Source organism: Amborella trichopoda, chromosome 13 (assembly GCF_054954075.1).
Source record: "Amborella trichopoda isolate Santa Cruz 75 chromosome 13, AtrichopodaSantaCruz75HAP2 v2.0, whole genome shotgun sequence".
Taxonomy (NCBI): domain Eukaryota; kingdom Viridiplantae; phylum Streptophyta; class Magnoliopsida; order Amborellales; family Amborellaceae; genus Amborella; species Amborella trichopoda.
In genome coordinates, this window is record NC_142348.1 from 43,410,741 (window position 1) to 43,429,591 (window position 18,851).

The 18,851-nt window shown below is 36.4% G+C and overlaps 1 protein-coding gene across 7 annotated transcripts; it reads left to right on the forward strand.

The window, feature by feature from the left end:
* LOC18442527 (mediator of RNA polymerase II transcription subunit) lies at positions 1–17,064 on the forward strand. 7 transcript variants are annotated; one of them, XM_088855736.1, is made up of 6 exons: positions 1–310; positions 4,343–4,473; positions 14,526–14,625; positions 14,710–14,767; positions 15,273–15,629; positions 16,693–17,064. In XM_088855736.1, exons 5-6 carry the CDS (start codon positions 15,298–15,300, stop codon positions 16,793–16,795), a joined length of 435 nt encoding a protein of 144 aa, XP_088711862.1. In that variant the 5' UTR covers positions 1–310; positions 4,343–4,473; positions 14,526–14,625; positions 14,710–14,767; positions 15,273–15,297; the 3' UTR covers positions 16,796–17,064. The 7 variants fall into 7 exon arrangements, with proteins under 7 accessions (XP_088711862.1, XP_088711864.1, XP_088711861.1 ...); XM_088855738.1 differs by having other exon boundaries at positions 1–260; positions 15,068–15,629; XM_088855735.1 differs by having other exon boundaries at positions 1–260.
* Positions 17,065–18,851: the final 1,787 nt, after the last annotated feature.

Genomic DNA, 18,851 nt, shown 5'->3' on the forward strand with positions numbered 1-18,851 from the left:
ACACACAGCTTCTGGAAATCATGCTGCTCGGTTGAAATTTTAGGAGGGAAGGATCAGCGGATAACCTCAGAACAGCGAGGGAGAGGAAAACTTTTTGAAACCAAGTAGAGACAGGAAAAAGTTTTGAAAAATAAGTGGTGCACTTGGATTGATTTTATCATTTTCGCAAATTGATATCTTCATTTATACGCTCATATCTGAACGGTGATGGTAGAAGAAGATAAATGGAGTGTGTTGTGCAGGGCATTATAGAGGCGCAGGTGAAGTCCCCAACAATTTTCCGGGCTATAATCCTTCGGGCTCTACAATGGTTTCTTCTTTTCAACAAATTACTTTTTATGTTTTCTTCATCTCTCTCTCTCTCTCTCTCTCTTTCTCTCTCTCTCCTTGAGTGGAGATTGGGGGTGGGCAGTCATGCTCATTATACTGTGGTACTATTTTTCCTTTTGCATTTGTCTGTGATGATTTGATGAATTCCATGTGATAATATTATTTTCCCCTTTCTTTCTTATTATGTTTATCTATTGGATATTCTCTTCTATATCTGCATGTTTGGATTGCCATCAACATTTATTTCATCCATGTAGAATAGTTGAGGTCAGTGCAGGTTTTCTCTCTCTAAAATTGAAGCACTTATATGTACTTAATGGATACTGGATGTGCAATTGGGAGGGATTGGTGTATAAGGTGCCCACCCTGTACTATCCAAGTAAGGCTTAGCTGCCAGAGATCTAGTTCTGGTGTCGGAAACCTCATGATGGCTTATATATTCATGTTCAACTTTAATCGTGAAATTTAAAATCCTAAAAACAATGCAAATCAGATCTATAAACATTTGAAATTTTAAAAATATATGGTCCATATAACTTGTTTCAAGATGCATTGTTTTTAGGATTTGAATTTTTTTTCTTTATATTCATACATCTTGAGGTCAAGACAATTAATTCGAAGGTTAACAACTTCGGAATACTCTTTTCTATTGGATTTTTGAGGTGCACCTTACTTCTATAGTATAATTCATACTTTGAATGCCACAAATTCACCTTGAAATTTATTACATGATCCAAAATTGAACTTGGACAAGTTTAGCATAGATGAGGATGTTGAGTGGCAAGACAAGAAATTATAGAATTCAGAATGAATACATACGAGGAAACTTAGGGTGGCTCCAATAAACGATAAGATGAGGAAAAATAGACTTAGGTGGGCTGACCATATACAACATGGACTGAATGCAACACCAGTTAAAAGCAGCAATTCGGTTCAACTAGAAGATTATAAAAGGGGAAAGGGAAGGCCCAAAAGGACATGGATGAAAATAATGAGAAGAGATATGGTGACTTATGGTCTAACTGGGGGTATGGCCCTTGATAGAGCAGAATGGCAGAACATGCTTTGTATAGCCGACCCCAAGTAGTTGGCAAAGGCTCGGATGATGATGATGATGATGGTTCAAAATTGAACTTGGACTACAAAGGAAGTGGAAGGAAGGATCTAATTTTTAGTAATTTGTTTTTCCACAATAACCAATGGAAAGGTGAGGTGAAAGAGGAACTCCTTCATGAATACATTTGATTTTATTAAAAAATTGAGGTGCAAACCACTTGTTGTCTAGGACTAAGTCAACAAAAACGAAATGCAAAATCGAGGAAAACAAAATGACATGGTACTCCACTTGACAGTTGGCACAATAAAAAAGGTCTAACTTGTGGAATGTGGCTTGTTGGAATTTGCTTAAGAAGGAACTGATTCATGCTCAAGGAGAAACAATCTACATTGATTTCCCTCAAGCCTGACTACTTGAGATCGTGCAAGTCATCAACCCGTAGTTCTTTCTCAAATGCTTTGTATTAGCCTCTGAATTATTGGTAAACATTTTCAAAACCAAAAGTCTAGGTATTGACATCAGTGGAACTGTGGTGGCCATGCTAGCAGCTAGGATGGGGTACGAGGCAGACACTCTTCCAAACAGATATTTGGCATTGCCTCTTTGCATTGGCAAGCTGAAGAAAAATCATTGGGATCATGTGGTTGAGCGATTCGAAAGGAGGCTACCAACCAAGAAGAGCAGTACTTATCTTTGGGTGGTCAGATAACGCTAATCAAGGCTACCTAATCAAACCTTCTGGACCACATGATGTATCTTGTCAAAATACCAGTGAGTTTAGCCAATACAATTGAGAGGTTGGAATGAGATTTCCTTTAGGGAGAGGATGAAGATCGGCAGAGATTTCATTTGGTTAATTGGGGTATCATCAATCTTTCAAAGAAATAGGGGGGCTTTGGGCATTTGAAAATCAAGCGCGGAAAATGACACAATTTGAACTAAATGGAGGTGCCAATGTACAGAAGATGACAACAACCTATGGAAACACGTTGCATTCTCCAAATACGGCAGTGATCAATTAGATGGATAGTGAACAGCACTGTCTGTCGCTGTCATGAGTCTGGGGGATGAAGAGGGATCAAGTTTAAGTAGACTTCTATTGGGGAATAGTGAATGCATAAACTTTTAAAAAGATACTTGGCTAGGCCCCCAATCACTTGAAGAAGGTTTCCTCATGCTAGCAATTACAGCAATAGACAAAGAATGCTTAGTTTGAGAAGTGTTTGAGAAAAACAATGAACAACTATTTGGAACCAAGATTAGGAACATATCTCACTAAAGGGGAAATTGAGGGATTGACAGGCTATTAAGAGAACTTGACATGGTATTTATGCAACAAAAGGCTCTATTGGGGTCTTTTCTCAGTCAAGTCCTTCTATCACATACTCAGCCAATCCAAACCTCCCATATGGAGAAAGGTTGGGGAGATACCTGCACCTCCGAATACTAAGGCCTTTGGATGGCTTGTAAGGAAACAAAGGACAGGAATTCCACTGCCAAATGGATGCATTCTATGTAAAGAATATGCTGAATGAGCCTCTCACCTTTTGCTTCACTGCAGATTCAGTATCTCGATATCGAATTTCTTCCTCAATGCCTTTTAGTTGGGTCATCCCTGATTCTTTAACTGGGGTGTTTACGCGGTGTTTCCCCCTGCCTATGCCAAAACCAGGCCTGAATCCTTGAAGATGGGACTTGTTAGATGCCTAATGGGGTATGCGGTTGAAATGTAATAGCTGCAATTTGATGGAATTTTATCAAATGCTTCAACCCTTTTCAATAGAATAAGGGCAATTACAACATCAGACCTCCCATTATAATAGAGTTTTGGAGGTGTGACAGCCATTGGAAGCTCATTGCTTGGAGTGCAATTGTGAGGAGTTCACCACCACTAGAAGCCATCAAGATCACCACTAGAAGCCATCAAGTTGAACTTTGATGGTTGCTTAATGGGCAATCGTGACCATCAGGCACTGGTGGTGGTATTTCTTGACAGAAATGGAAGAGAGCTGCTGTATTGTTTAGCGCCAATTGGCAACAAAGGCTCGCTAGAGGTGGAAGCCACTGCTTTATTTCATGGACTATGCTTATTTGACTCAAGCAGGGGCCCCAATTGATGGAAGGCCACTCTGCCAACACCATCTGATGGGCGCAGGCTGGGGAATGCTCTCATGGAGGGTAGATGGAATCTTCTCTGAAGTTTTAGAGAACATGTCAAGAGTAACAGTAGCCGACCCTAAATAGGTGGGATATGGCTTAGATGATGATGATGATGTTAAGAGTAACAGTCTCATCCAATCATACACTGCAGAAATCTAATGATCAAGCCAACTGTCTAGCCAAAGGAGTCTGGGAACAGGCCCTATTGATTGTTAGAGATGAACGACATACTTCCTCGCCATGTGTATAAAGTTTTCTAGTTATCCCTCATTTGAGTCTATGCAGTCATGCATGCTAAATTTTGCTTTATTAACTCTTATTCCATTTTTGTTAACACTCTTAGTATGTACACAGTTTTTGTACATCTTTATACAATCATTGGACAAAACAATCAACGATCAAGGAAAAAAAGGAGAAAATTCCATTTCAAGTCTGCACACCTTTGACGAAACTACCTTTGAGATAAAGAATATAAAACTCAGCATTACTGAGGAACTTAGTGGAGTTTGTAGAGTATCTGGACATCTCTAATCTCAAATCTCTAGTTCGAGTTTTAGTTTGTTTGTGCTAGCAATGGTGTTTTTTCCAATATTCTTTGAAGTGACATTTTCCAATTCTCATATTTCAATGGTAATAGAGCCTGACTGTAGAACCTCAGATTTTGATTTAAAATCACTATGAAACTTTCGTAATATTTGGTATGGAGCTATTGGCTTATTGGTTTGGGCATTATGGCCACATTTAATGTCTCAGATTTGAATCCAACTAAAAAATTCTTTCCTCCCTGCAAAAAAGGAATGTATGAATTTAGATGGGGGAAACTTTTTGAACTCATTGCTGCTGGAAGTCGACAACATGGGATTTTGAACTGGCAAATGGTGCAGCGTATGCTATCCTATAATGCTCCACTATGAATTCCTTTTTGTGTAAGATTCGATTCTTGAGGTTGGAATTGATATGATAATTTCCATGAATTAGTGGTAAATGGTTGAGTAATAATTATATGTTTGAGTAATGGTCTAATCAAATTCTTTAAAATTGGATCATCCATAACAATCAAAGTTCTCTATTTTGTGTTGTTTTATCCTTTAAAATTTGTTATTTATGCCACATGAGCTCCATTAGATTTCAAAACATTTCTTCTAATGATCTAAATGAATTTTCGTGAGTTTCTTTTACGACCCCAACCATAATTAAGAGTTTGGTAATATTTGTGGACCCTTCTCATTATTAGACTTCTAGAAGCTTTTTCTATTGAGAGGGCATTTTATGTGTCTCCACACATAAATTTTATGTGTTTAGAGACAACCAATCATCTGATATTAATTAAATTGTTGAGAATGAGCTGACAACAATAGCATGCATTAATTATGGCCTAACAAACACAAGTTGCGCCAGCCTATGCTATTGTGTTTGGCTCACTTCCCACCGTCCATTTAAGATTGGATGGTTGTGGTTTCCAGACACGTATGAAATGTATGTATGTGTAGACACATACAAAGATCTCCCTTTTCTATAATATTATGATTTGATAGATCATGGTAATTTTTCGATTCCACATTTCTTTTCTTGATACATCAGTCATGTAGTACCATGGTCCTTAAAACCACAATAGCTATTATTTTTTTCTAGATTTTCCTTTGGCAAATGTTCTAAGTTGTACATACTGTTACATTAGTACGTTGCATGTTCCTTGGTATCATGTGTTGACACACCTCTACAGAGGACCATATTTGTTAGGTTCTCTAGGCTGACGTGTCAGCACACTATACCAAAAGTGTCTATTAATTAGAGATTTAGTATTTGTTGTGTTTAACATTATAACATACCTGGTTATGGGATTTGAAACCACAATCTTTTAAAGGGAGAGTAAAACACTACTACTTTGCTAGTAATAACGTTTTGTTAACTACAAATTATATTATTTATTTGTCTTAAGGTAAATATTATTTTGATAAATGAAAAAACTTGAGTGCAAAATTATTTTAAATCAATTTGCAATAGAACCATATTCATTTTATGTTTTTTTTTTTTCTCATAGTTTCTTTTACTATATAAATTATTTGTAAAAACTACTTGTATGGATGTGTCCAGCCATATTGGCCTTTTTGCAAAATGTACTGATGCATGACAAGATTATTCTTATTTTTAATTTTGTTCAATTTCAAAAGATGTATATTTTGATTTTAATTTAGGATTTATTTTTAGGGTTTTTAATTTTTTTGGGGATTCTAGGCTTTCTTTTATATTTTTATGATTTTTAAGAGTTGTTTAGAAAAGTACTTAAGAGTGTTCAAGGAATATTTTGTTTTAGTAGGGTTAAAATTGTCATTAAGAATTTGTATTTAAAATTTCTTGGTCATTTTATTAATTGTGCAGACACTTGTGTCATTTGAACATTAAATATTATTATTAAAGAGGTGCATGGGGCCTAGAGACGTCATTCCACTTGATTTTCAGCTTTTGAAACCCTAGTTGGGTTTGAAGAAGAAACCTCAAGTTTCTTTTATTTGTTGCTTGTGCTTGACCTGAATTACTGCTATTTTATGTTCTCTTCCAATTTTCCTATGTCAATTTGGTATCAGAGCTAACTAGGCACCTACAAGCTGAGGAACCGTAGTGCATGTTGTTCGCGGATGACATGGTTTTGATCGATGAGGCCCGAAATGGCATCAACACAAAGTTAGAACTTTGAAAAAATGCTTTAGAAATCTAAAGGTTATAAAATTAGTCGGACTAAGATAGAGTATATGGAATGCGAATTTAGTAATAATAAGAGTAGAGCCAAGGAAGTAGTTAAGATTGATGAACAAGAAATACCAAAAAGAGTGCATTTTCGATAACTTGGGTCAATAATCTAGGAAAATGGAGAGATTGAGGAAGATGCAACATATAAAATTAGAGCTGGGTGGGCGAAGTGGAGACGTGCGATCAAAGTTTTATGTGATCGTTGCATACCAATGAAGCTGAAGGGAAAACATCTCTGTGAGATCAGCTTTACTTTATGGGGCGGAATGTTGGGCTATCAAGAAACAACATTTCTGTAGAGTGAGTGTAGGTGAGATGACAAGAAGGGATGAAATTCGAAATGAATGCATTCGGGAGAATTTAAGTGTGACACTAATAGGTGATAAGATGAGAGAAAGTAGACTTATGTGGGCTGGGGCTATGTGTGGCACAGACCCAGTACAATACCTGCTAGGAGGTGTGAGTTAGTTCAAGTAGAAGGTTCAATAGGGCAAGGGGTAGGCTCAAAAGGACATAGTTGGAAGTAGAGAGAACAAATATGGGAACTTATGTTCTCATTGAGGGTAGCCCTTGATAGAGCAAAATGGTGGACGAGGATTTGTGTAGCCGACACCGATTAGTTGGGAAAAGGTTTTGATGACGATGATGATTTTGGTATCAAAGATCAGATTTCTTCAACAACAAGGCTAGGAATATACAACTAGGTCTAGGATTTGTCTAGGATTTGCTTAATTTGGGATAGGGCTTGCTAATTCCAGCCCAGGGTTTGCTAAATTTAGCGTAGATCTTGCTGATTCAGCTACGCTTTATTGGTTCTCTGTCTAGGGTTTATTATTTTGGTGAATTCATGACAACAAGAAGGGGCTGCGGAAGCGGGGCTTTCGTAGACCCATTTCGTGATCCCAGAATAGAGGCAATTGAAGACCTCATAAGATGCTCAACAACTTACTTAGGAGCTCACGGACATTACTCATAGGCAAGACGATGATCTTGCTGCCCACAAAGATGAGGAATTTAATTCGTTTCACTATTGTGTTTCGCATGAAGAGTAGAGTGCTAGAAGACCTAGACGTGGGGAGCATCACTCCAGGGTTTTCAATTTGAAGGAGTGCATTCTTGATATTTGCTCGGGAAGAATATGGAGAGCAGGCAGCATGAGACCAATCAAAATCCTGGCCTTTGAAAATCTCAAGGATATCTAAGAGTTGAAGCATTCAATAGATTTGGGGCATTGTAATTAGATTAGTGTAGGGGAAATGTGGGAGGCTCATAAACTGCAATTTGTGGCCATGGATTCAAAGAGTAACAAAAGAGATGTCGAAAAGCCTCTAAAAGCTAGAAAATGGAGTTTGAAATTTCCTACATGATTGTCAATGTAAGTTCATGGATATTGAATTTGATAAATTTGTATCGATTCTTGAATATTCATATCAGGATCCGTTTCTTGGGGATTTCTTTTTACCAAGAATAATCTTTGAGCAAACAAAGAAGAAGGTGGTTTTGATGTTGGATTCATCTTAGCTTGCTTCAAAACTTGAAGATGAGCTTTCTTTAATCAAAGGAGATTGATATAGGACAAAGTTGTTCTTATTTTAAATTTTATTAAATATCAAAGGATATATATTTTTGTTTTAATTTTAGGGTTTAGTTTCAGGGATTTTTAGTTTTTTTAGGCATTCTAGTTTTTTTGTCTATATTTTTAGGATTTTTAAGAGTTGTTTAGAAAACTATTTAGTGTGTTTATGGAATATTTTGGTTTATCAGGGGTAAAATTGTTATTATGACTTTTGTGTCTAAGTTAGGACTTTGGGTTGATTTTATTAATTGTATGGACACTTAATGTGTTTTTAATATTAAATATTATTATATAAGACATGCGTGCCTAGAGGGGTCATTCCACATTGTTTTCAGATTGAAAAAAGTAAGAGAAAAGCATAAGCTTTTGAAGCCCTAGTTGGGTTTGGAAAGGAAAGTTTAGGTTTCTTCTCTTTGTTGCTTTAGCTTGGCCTGAATTATTGATGATTTCCTGTTCTTCGAATTTCCTATATCAGTACTAGACGCTTTAAACACTTAATGTAGACCTGTGTTGATGGCCGCGGAACTCTGCTTATACTGTTTAGTACCCCAAATTTTTTTGAAATACCTTTACTTGGCTAAAGTTTTCAAAACTGTTAAATGCTGGTGTCTTTTTATATGTTCCCTAATTGTTCTTGCATGATTGAAACCTCCTAGCTTGTGTTTCTGGTTTCTATAATTCTATCATAAACCTTATACTTCGTAATATTTCCCATGGAAATTGTAGCTGCCAAAAGCATCTGAGGAGAAACTATATGGGTGGAGTGGGAACACTGGAATGATATTTTCTGATAAGAATGGTTTAGGCATCATTAAGGCCATTTAGTTTTGTAGCAAGACTGCTACCTTAGGACAAGCTTCATAAAAAAAATCTAATTCAACTTTGAAAATATTGCCGTAAATTTACTTTTATGTGAAAGCTACCACTGCCAATTGCTCTTCAATTAGGAGGGCGCTAGCACAACTTAATGTTGTAATTTGTAAAATTTCATTAAATTTGCTCATTGTGGAATTTTACAGTGAAAACTTGCCTTTCTAAGAAGCATCTATGGGATTGCCCTATTGTACTGGGGAGGCAATCCACTATCATAATGTCTCTAGTTATTGGTTATGCCACATGTTTGATTTAATTGGTTGCCGGTAATAAGGAATAAGTGTTTCATTAACATCCGATATGATGGAAACTCATTTTCTATGAATGTTACTTGCTATTCACCAATACAAATGTGTAATTAATGACTTCAGTCCAAAGTTTCTTTTGTTAGCACAGAAGTTGAGAATGTTGTTGCATGGAAATGTCGATTGATGACTTTCTCAAGCCTGTCATGGTTACTTCTTTCTCTATCGATGATGTATCATTTTTCACAGATTAGATTGAAAGAATTGACAATTGTTCACACAATTATGATTTAGATGCGCAAAACGTGCACAAGCACCATGTTTTTGTATGTGTTGTTTTCAAAGGATGGTATAGTGTCCATATGATTTAGCGGCTCAAAACGTGCACAAGCACCCTCTAATGGTTCATATTAGAAGGGGAGAAAATGGACAGCTGGAATTGTATTTTAACTTTAATTTTTCTACACATTGTATTTAAATGAAATTTGGAGGTGTATGTCTCACATCTTGGTGCACCTAGAAAAAAACATAAAATGATGATTTAGCAAAATAATTGACCTAAATACCCTAAATGTTTTAAGGGTATTTTGGTCTATTTATTTTTCTTAAATTGTTTGCTTAGTATGTTTTTAGCTGCACCTGATTGAGAAAGTGTGGATGCTCAAAATTTCAAGTTAATCCAATCATTCGTGGCCGTCCATTTTCTCCCTTCTAATTTGATAGGGAAGATGCTTCTGCAACATTCCAGCATCGGCATGATTTAGATGCTATACTTTCCCTATTGTCAATTGTATAGACTGTTGTTACTATCCATACAGAATGATATCAGGTTCATGATGAAATTGATTTATCTAGCCGCTTCCGCATCTTATCAGCCCTATTGTAGTTGGCATCTTATCGGCCCCATTGTAGATGTTGTGCTTGAGTTACTTGTTCCAAACTAAAAGGATGAGGTTGTGACAGGTCTAATCTTGGTGCTTTAATAAATAATTTCGAAATTGTTTCATTAAACAAATTTTGTTAAGGCTTCGGATCACAAATGGAAGTGGTTGACATATCCTGATAACAATTTTGAAACATCAGAGTTACTTATCCTCAAATAATCCCCTCCATACCTGAGTTTTAAAGCAACATCAAGTAGCATGTGGCTGTGTAATCTTCCTTTCGATATTTTACTTCTGTATCTTCTAAGAGTTATTGATATTAGTATCATGATAAATCTTCATAGGAAATGAATTCCATGACTATGATGCATGTCATATGATTATAAACATATTTCTTCAGTCACAATCTCTCTTCTTGCTAGATACATACTCTATACTCATTCTTGATGCAATTTTCTTGTCTATTGCTTGAGAGAGATTAACCATAAATGGGGTCATCTTGGACAACCAATGAGATTCAACTCAAACACCCTATTTCTCGTTTTGAAAGGCTTGCGAGCACCCATCTTTGACACATTGAATGTTTTAATACTTCAATCTTAACGTGATTTCAGATTTGAGTTGTGCATTGAAGGACATGTCTGTTGACCTCACAGCATTGACAGTCACATGACGGATTGGATCATTCCATATGGTTGTGGCCCTTCACGAGAGAGAGAGAGAGAGAGAGAGAGAGAGAGAGAGAGAGAGTTTATATATTTACAACACACACATACGTGTGTGTGTCTACACCCATGCACGTATAACTGAATCTTATTAGGTTAGGATCATTGGCTCTTTATTTCCTGGCCCTTTAGGAAAATGGAGTTATTTACTTGGAAGGTGTTTGAAAAATCACCGATTCCCAAAATCCTTGATCCACATTGGGAATCAGTGAACACTGTGGCCGTTCTATAATTATATAGTATATATTATTAGTTGCTATGCCAACTAAGCTAATATTGCTTAGTTGGCTAGTATGGATGGTTATTTAATGCTTGGTTGGGGGCTAGAACCCCTTCCTAGCACTCTACACCTTTTTAAAATCCTCTAACTTTTTTTTTCCTAGTTTTTTGTCAGATCGCCCATCCAGTCAATCTAGATCGGTATTTGTAATTGGGTGATCCACCTCATTGATCGATTTTATTAAATTGCTTAGAAGTTTTGAAAGAATCACCTCATTTTCGACCAATTACTGGTTCGAAAAAACCTGTTGGATTTGGAATGATTCGAAATCCTTGTTAATGCAATTCTTTTTTATTCCAAAGGAATGTTATGTTTCCTACAGTGGTGAATGAATCCTTTGAATCCGGTACCAATAGGTATCATCCCCCTAGAGCAATTATTTTCTTTCAAACAAGTAACTAATATATATATATATATATATATATATAGATAGAGTGTGAGGCTTATATAAGATGGCAACCTTATTTGTAAAAAGTAAGTTTGTAGTGTTTTGCTCCATCTATTTTAATTGGATGGTATCAATTTGACACTTCTTTTATGACAATGTCAAATTTTTTATACTGTTTTAATAGACGTGCAAAATCTATACTGTCTAACTAAAATGGATGGTGTAGAACATGGCAACCTTACTTCTACAAGTAAGGTTGCCAGTTTGTTTGGAACAATTGGCATTATTGGTTGTCACCTAAAATAAGTAGTGATTTCAATTATGTTCCCAGTTATTTGATCTTGATCATTCGGTTGAGAGTGCATGTTCCTATTTGAATTTTATTTTTATTTTTACAAATCAGATTGAGCTGAAATTTTGAGAGAATGTGTGCCTCATTTGTGCACACATAAAAAAATATAAAAAATAATTATAGAAAATAAAATGGCGAAAATAACCCTACAATATTGCAGCGATGCATTGGCCATTATACTTTTTAAGAATTTTTGTTTTATATTTTTTAATGGTGCATAATCGTGATAAGCACACACACCTAAAATTCAGCTCAATCTTTGTAAGAAAATAAAATAAAAATAAATTATAACATGCAGTCTCAACTGTCTAATCAAGATCTAATGGTTAGGAGCAAGGTTTTAAAGTCTAGTTCTGTGCCCAAGATTCGACAGATCGACGATCCAGTTTCCCAAACCGTTCATCAAAAAATTTAAAAAAATTGAATTTTTTTCAAAAAAAGTGGGCCAATTCTTACTGATTCTATTATAGAACTAGCTAGTTCTGTAAGAGAACCCACTAGAACTGGCCATGTCATGGGGAGAACCAGTTGTCTCTTGATATTTCACTGGAATTGGTTCACTCCCGACGATTCCCAATTTGGATTGGCCAGGTCGGTCTGGTTTCAATACGGATCGGCTTTTTCTTAAACCTTGGCTGGGAGAGCAATAGAAATTCATATGTGATTAAGTGATATACTACACTAAATATTTTTTAAAAGATGATGAGGTAAGCTGCTATGGGTTTTGAAAATGGGGTGTCTTCTTTTTTGGCTGGGCTTGGAAGAGATTTTTAGGTGAGGAATGACTAAATGATCAACCTTAGGTCTGGCATCTTGGAAAGTTCCATCAGATGATTTATTAATCTCATGTTGAATGTATGCTGGAATTGGGACCAATTCAAAATATCTTCATGGATTGGCGCTAGGGGACCAACTCCAAGTCTATGTTTTAATCCTCAAGACTCATCTATATGATTTCCTGATATTCTTTCACTGATGAAACACAATATCTGTTAATTTAAACGTCTTAAAAATTCTGATAATCACTGGTTGAGTTCTGTTGGGTTCCCGATCTGATAATCACTGGTTGAGTTCTGTTGGGTCCCTGATCTCTAGTTTCAGCATTGCAAACTTTATTTGGCACTCTCATTTTTCATATCTGTCCATTGATCGCATCCTGGAAAAAAAGTATAACAGAAAAAAGGTTTGGTATTGCTCTTGGCTACTTGTTCCCTACATTTTTGTTACCAACTAATATCTTCAGAGAAACATTTCCAGCTAAAACTTGATATTGGGGCAATGAACCAGTTTGAATCGGATTCGGCAACCAGAATTTTTGACACATCTGAGGGAATAAACAATCCTATCATAAATAATTTGCCAAGGAATTGAAGAAAATATCCACAGCAATTTAAGAATTACAATACTTAGTGAGCCATTTAAGAATTATGATTCTTAGTGAGCCTGACTGCTTCCAGCAAGTTCCTTGAGTAGCATTAAATGGACTGATTCTTCTAATGACATGCATAATGCACGGATGGGTAATTGTTTACCGGTACATGTTCCAACCACCTATGAATGGTGGGTTCTGCATAATTGTCACTATGGTACATCACATTCAAGTTAGATGTCGACTATCTTGTTCTTTGTGAGATGAATACAGGTTGTAGATGCTGAGTGTAGTTGCAATTGGAGAAGATGCTTCTTGTTTTCAAATATGTATTAATGTCATAGGAGCAGTTCTATATCTATGTACATTGTATGCCACATCAGTCTCTCCTAGTCTTATGTATTTTTTATGCGATTCCGTCCTGGATTTTGGTCTTCATATAGTGGTCATAAGGCTTGATTATTTTCCTCAATTGGAATTATGTCATAGACGTCTCATCAGTTCATGTGGCACTAGAGCCGCCCGGAGAATTTTAGAACAGCTGTAAAAGTTGAAACTCGGGCTTCCTTTTGGGAAACCTAGGTCCATTGCTTGATTCTATAGCAAATAGTTAGCTAGGATCTCATTACATCCACTAATGCTTTCCACCTCAACCTGAATTAATCTTGTTATTGAAGTTCTCATGTGGACTGCACTTGCATATGCTGTTCTACAAACTCTTGAGATCCTAAATTTCTTTAGTGCTATTGTCCTCCAATAAACAAATATTTCGACAAAAATCTTGTTGCCAACAGATTTGTGTTTGCAAAATGACTAAAGCAGTATTCGGGTGGAAGTTCGCAAAATAGTTTGTCACACACATTCAAGATCTTGCTTGCTCCAATACTTGGCAACTATTGAAATGTTCAAGTTATACTAGCATAGGTCTAGAACTTTGGCAGGTGAGGATGTCAATCCTTGAAGAATTGATGAGAACTGCATATTTAAGTTTTTATTGGTGGAAAATTATATTAAACTGATATGAGGTCCTCACACTTGAATCTGACCATTTTATAGTAGGGGTTTAAGTATCAAGATCAGGACTGATGCCTTCCATGTATGTGGCTATGTATTGACGAAACCCTATCAAACATTGAAGCCAACTGAACAAATGAGTCGAGAAAGATATGGGATGAAGAGGGATTTCAAGCACGTTGGATATGTTGATAACATTTTTAAGATTTCATTAATGTTTTTGTTTCTTGATTGATTTATTTTAAGCTTTCTATGCTTCACAAAAGAAGCAGACCTAACGCTGCTAATATTGAAGTATACACTGTATAATGTTGATAGTCTTCAATGATGACTCTCTATGGGAGGTCCACCAAATTTTCAAAGTGAAATGAACAGCAGGGGTACTCCCTGAGCTCATCTTGAGGAGCATGGGTTTTGAGCATTTGCTTTTTTATATGATTTGTTATCATTATGTTGTCACGCAACTACCATCGAATTCTTGATGCATTAGATGTGCATTCTTGATACTTGTCTTCTATATGCAGCATGTTGAGGCTCTCGAGATCCTTCTTCAGGGTCTCAGTGGTGTTCCTAGAGAACATTTTAAGATTCACGAGTTATGCCTGAAAAGTGGACCCAACCTTGGTGAGTATATCAAAATTTCCTGACCCCCACTTTTCTCTTCTTTGCCTAATGATTCACAATCGTAGTGTTTCTTCATGTACACAGGAGCTGTAAGCTCTGAAGTGCGACTCTTATGCAATTTGGAGCGGCCCGAACCATCTTGGTAATTTTTCCGTTCTGATCATTATCACGGTTATTTGTTATTTGCCGCTTCAATGCGCAATTTAAAGGGGAGAGAACTACAAAAACTTTTAAAATCCAAGAGATGCGGTTTTTAATTGGGAAATCCATCTTAATGCTTTATTCTAATTATGTTGCTAATTTGCGTATTTTCTTATCCAAAGCTTATTTTAAAAATTATGAACCAAAAAAGAAATTTTAAGTGTCGAGTTATGTACGCGGACAACTGAAAATATGCCATAGTCCATTGAAAGCAACATTGATATCCCCTTCACACGATCAGATGTCTGGGGATTAACTGTGCCTAGACCAAAGTTCTGGTGATCCCATCTCCATTTGATCGCCAACCATCCACAAGGAGATTGGATGGTGGATGTGGCCTTGAAGCACCATATAACACAGTCTATTGGAATGAACTACAGTTCCCCTTCCATGTGAAAAAAATCTCAAGAATTTGGTAGTAATAAGCTCAATTTCAAGCTGTGTAGGACAGTGCGCCACATTGGTGGTGCCATGAGAGGTCCAGGGGCTGAGCAACTCTCGGTGCTTGTGAGGACCACTACAGAGAGTAAAGTGAGCAAGAATGCGCTTCGATTCTTTTATGCTCTCGGGTACAAGCTGGACCATGAGCTCTTGAAAGTGGGCTTTATGTTTCACTTCCATAGAGTTGCTTTGATCACTGTGACTGTAACTTCCACTAATAAAATGCCAAAGCTCCATGTGATTGAGGAAGCCATTCCAGTAACCCCAGGGATGCAATTGGTTGAAGTGTCGGCGCCAGCTACTGCGGATAACTACAATGAGGTGGTGGCAGCGGTTTCATCGTTTTGCGAATATCTTGCACCGTAAGAAGCTTCTTCATTGTTTCTTTATCCATTGAAATAGGGAAATTGTAGCATACTCTGGTGGGGCATGATGAGTGGTACTCCATAAGGGCATCCACTATCTGTTCTTTATGATGGATGGTGGAGATCAACTGTATCTGGTTAAAGGTTCGAGTAGGTCCTCCTATGGTTGATCTCCACTGTCCTCATCAAGAATAGACAGTGGATTCCCCTTTTCAGTGTGCTGGTTATACTCCATTGCATTTTTATAATTTTTCATAGAAATATGATGCCCAAATGCTAGTTTCTGGCCCATCAATATCAATTGGATATGAAACTGATATGATGGATTATGGAGCAGAAACACTAACGTTCATGTATTGCAAACTCTCTAATCCTTCTCCAGAAGTTTTGGATACAAAAAACATCTGCCATCTATTAAAATCATTGTTTGGGCATAAATACTTTTGGACATTTGTCAAGAGCAATGAAGAAAGTGAGTCATAAGCTAAGGGCTGACAGTAGGTAGATAGGGCATGTAAGACTCCCCTATGGCACAATTGCTGTCCTTTATGCTTATTTTGCCCTCAAAAGATTGAAATGCAGTGGAGGCACTTGTTAAAAATGATTTGTATCAGAGGGTGAAGCATATGAGTTCAGAAATTTTGGTGGTGGACTAAGAGTTTCCAAAAGTAGATGTGTGTGTGTACATGTGTGTTGGTGAATGTGTGTGTGTGTGTGCGTGTCTTTTAATAATGCTTGGTCGTTGTTGGTGTGATTTTCTTTCCATGAAGTCCCACATAGTTTTAGCACAGAAGCTTCAATTCCAGGTGCATGATATACTTCCCTCATGTGTGAACCCTAGGCACCTTGGTTTACATCAGATGTCAAGTCACATCCTCCATATTATTATCCATGCCGCTAAACTCCTTTGACCTAAAATCCGATCTCTTTACTTTGTGTTCGCATGAATAAATTGATGTAGTGTAGTCCTCCATATTATTATCCATGCCGCTAAACTCCTTTGTCCTAAAATCCGATCTCTTTACTTTGTGTTCACATGAACAAATTGTGTATTGTGTAGGCTTTTGCACCTTTCAAAACCTGGCCATTTGACTGGATTGGTACCAACTGTGGCTGCTGCCGCCGCGTCTCTCATGTCAAAGGGGAGCGGGCAAGTGTTATAGACTTATAGACGATGCCATATTTGAAGGTGAATGTGAGAGTTACTTGTTTTTATGGCTCCTTTATAAACAGCCACTGTTGCAAGTTTAGGATTTGAGCAAATTTCAGGCCTGCGTTATATTGGAATGGTTTCAGTGTTGCAAAAAATTATTAGGCATCTGTAAATGATTACTTCTCTGTGAATTTGTGTTTCTATTTTCTTGTTGAACAGTTTGAATATTTGCAAAAATTTGTCTTTTGTAAATGATAACGCGCCTTTGATTTTGTGTTCTTTTGTTGAGGTTGCTTTAGGTGTATTTCTTTTTTTTGGGGGGTCTGGGTATAGGAACCCGGCTTGGGTAGTCTACCTGGGCTGTTGCCGGATTCAAGCTGATTCGGTGATCTGGGCGATTTGGACCGGTTTGCCTAGTTCAGCCTTATGGAGCCCCAACAAGAAAAAATCGAAAAAAATTTAAAAAAATCGAATATCAAACTACGTTGATTTGTGACAAATTTGATGAATATGTCATACATTGTGATTAAATTATCAAAAAGGTTTGAATGCTTCTAAGTGCCACATCATTTCACATTCTAAAATGCAGTATATTTTAATAGTGATATCCATAGTATGTATTAAATATCAACCTATGTTTAAATGAGACAAACATAAAATATAAAATAAAAAGGAAAGGCGTCATAGCTCATTGTCATCTTGACTACTCTCTTCATGACCAATGCCTTGCTGCTAAGTGAACTGATTAAGGAGGGTTCAAGGTTATGGGATCCAAGTTGACTATGTCCACCATATTGGGGAGGCGCATCTCCTTGTAGCTAGGGGTGTAAATAGGTCACACAATCCAGACCCGACCGGAATGTTCGAAGGATGGACCTGGTCTGATTCGTTCAAAAAAAAGATGGACCTGGTCTGATATCTGACCCAGGTGGACCCAATAAACCCAAACCTATCCTAGGTAGGTTTTTAATATGTTTAACTTATATATAATTAATAAGTCATAATTTTATAAAAATCATAAATAATTAATACAATATGTGTCTGTATATCTATATATTATATTTTATATTTTGCATATGGTTGTTCTAGGGTAGACTATGTTAATGGTGAACTTAACATTTTTTACTACAAAACACTCTTGTAAATATAAAAGTTATATTAGTAATTTGTTAATTATTTTTTTTTAAAATTCAATGGTCATTCAAAAAATCAAATGAATCTTTTAAAATTTGGAATTGAGTTCTGTAAGTTTTAAAACAAGAAAGATTTTATGGTTTTTGCAATACCATAATCCAATTATGGAGTATCGCATATGTTACTCCAAAAGGGCATCCACCATCCTTCCTCGATATTGTAGGGTCAAGATTAATTGACTAAATGCCCTTGCTGGGTCAATATTGCCTAGTCTCTACCATGTCAACAGGAAAGGATGGTAGATGCCTCCTGGGAGTAGTACTGAGAGCAGATCACACACCGGATTATAGTGTACTTCCTTTTCAATATAATTTACATATAATGGCCTCCCCGTTTACATTTTAGGACTTCAAATGGGATGGAATTATTGATTACTAAAATTCATTGTTTTTTATGTCATATGTCAATACTTGTTTGATTTACAGACATATGTCGACATGCATAGACATGTCACAGACATTTGATGGTATGCGTCAGATAACATCATCACTTTTTGAGAAAGTATAAGGCTTAGGTGGTATAGCGAACATCAAGACGTAAATGCCACTTTGACATTATATTAGAGATAAATTTATATTAATGCCCTTCTAAATTACCATTATTTAAAGATTTTTTTGAAAATTTTGACTTTAATTTAGAGAGTTTCATGAGTGAAAGTACTTAATGGTAAAAGTTACTCTTTACTTGTATTTGTATGTATTCTAAAAAAATACCCAAACAAATTGTGTATGTGGACAAGAAAATAACTTAATATTTAACTAGAGACCGTCCAATTTTTGGATGGTCAAGCATAAAAGCTAATTTGACAAAATTGCGTATATAAATGTGCAAATAAATGTGCATACAAGTTGATACTACACAGAATGGAGAGA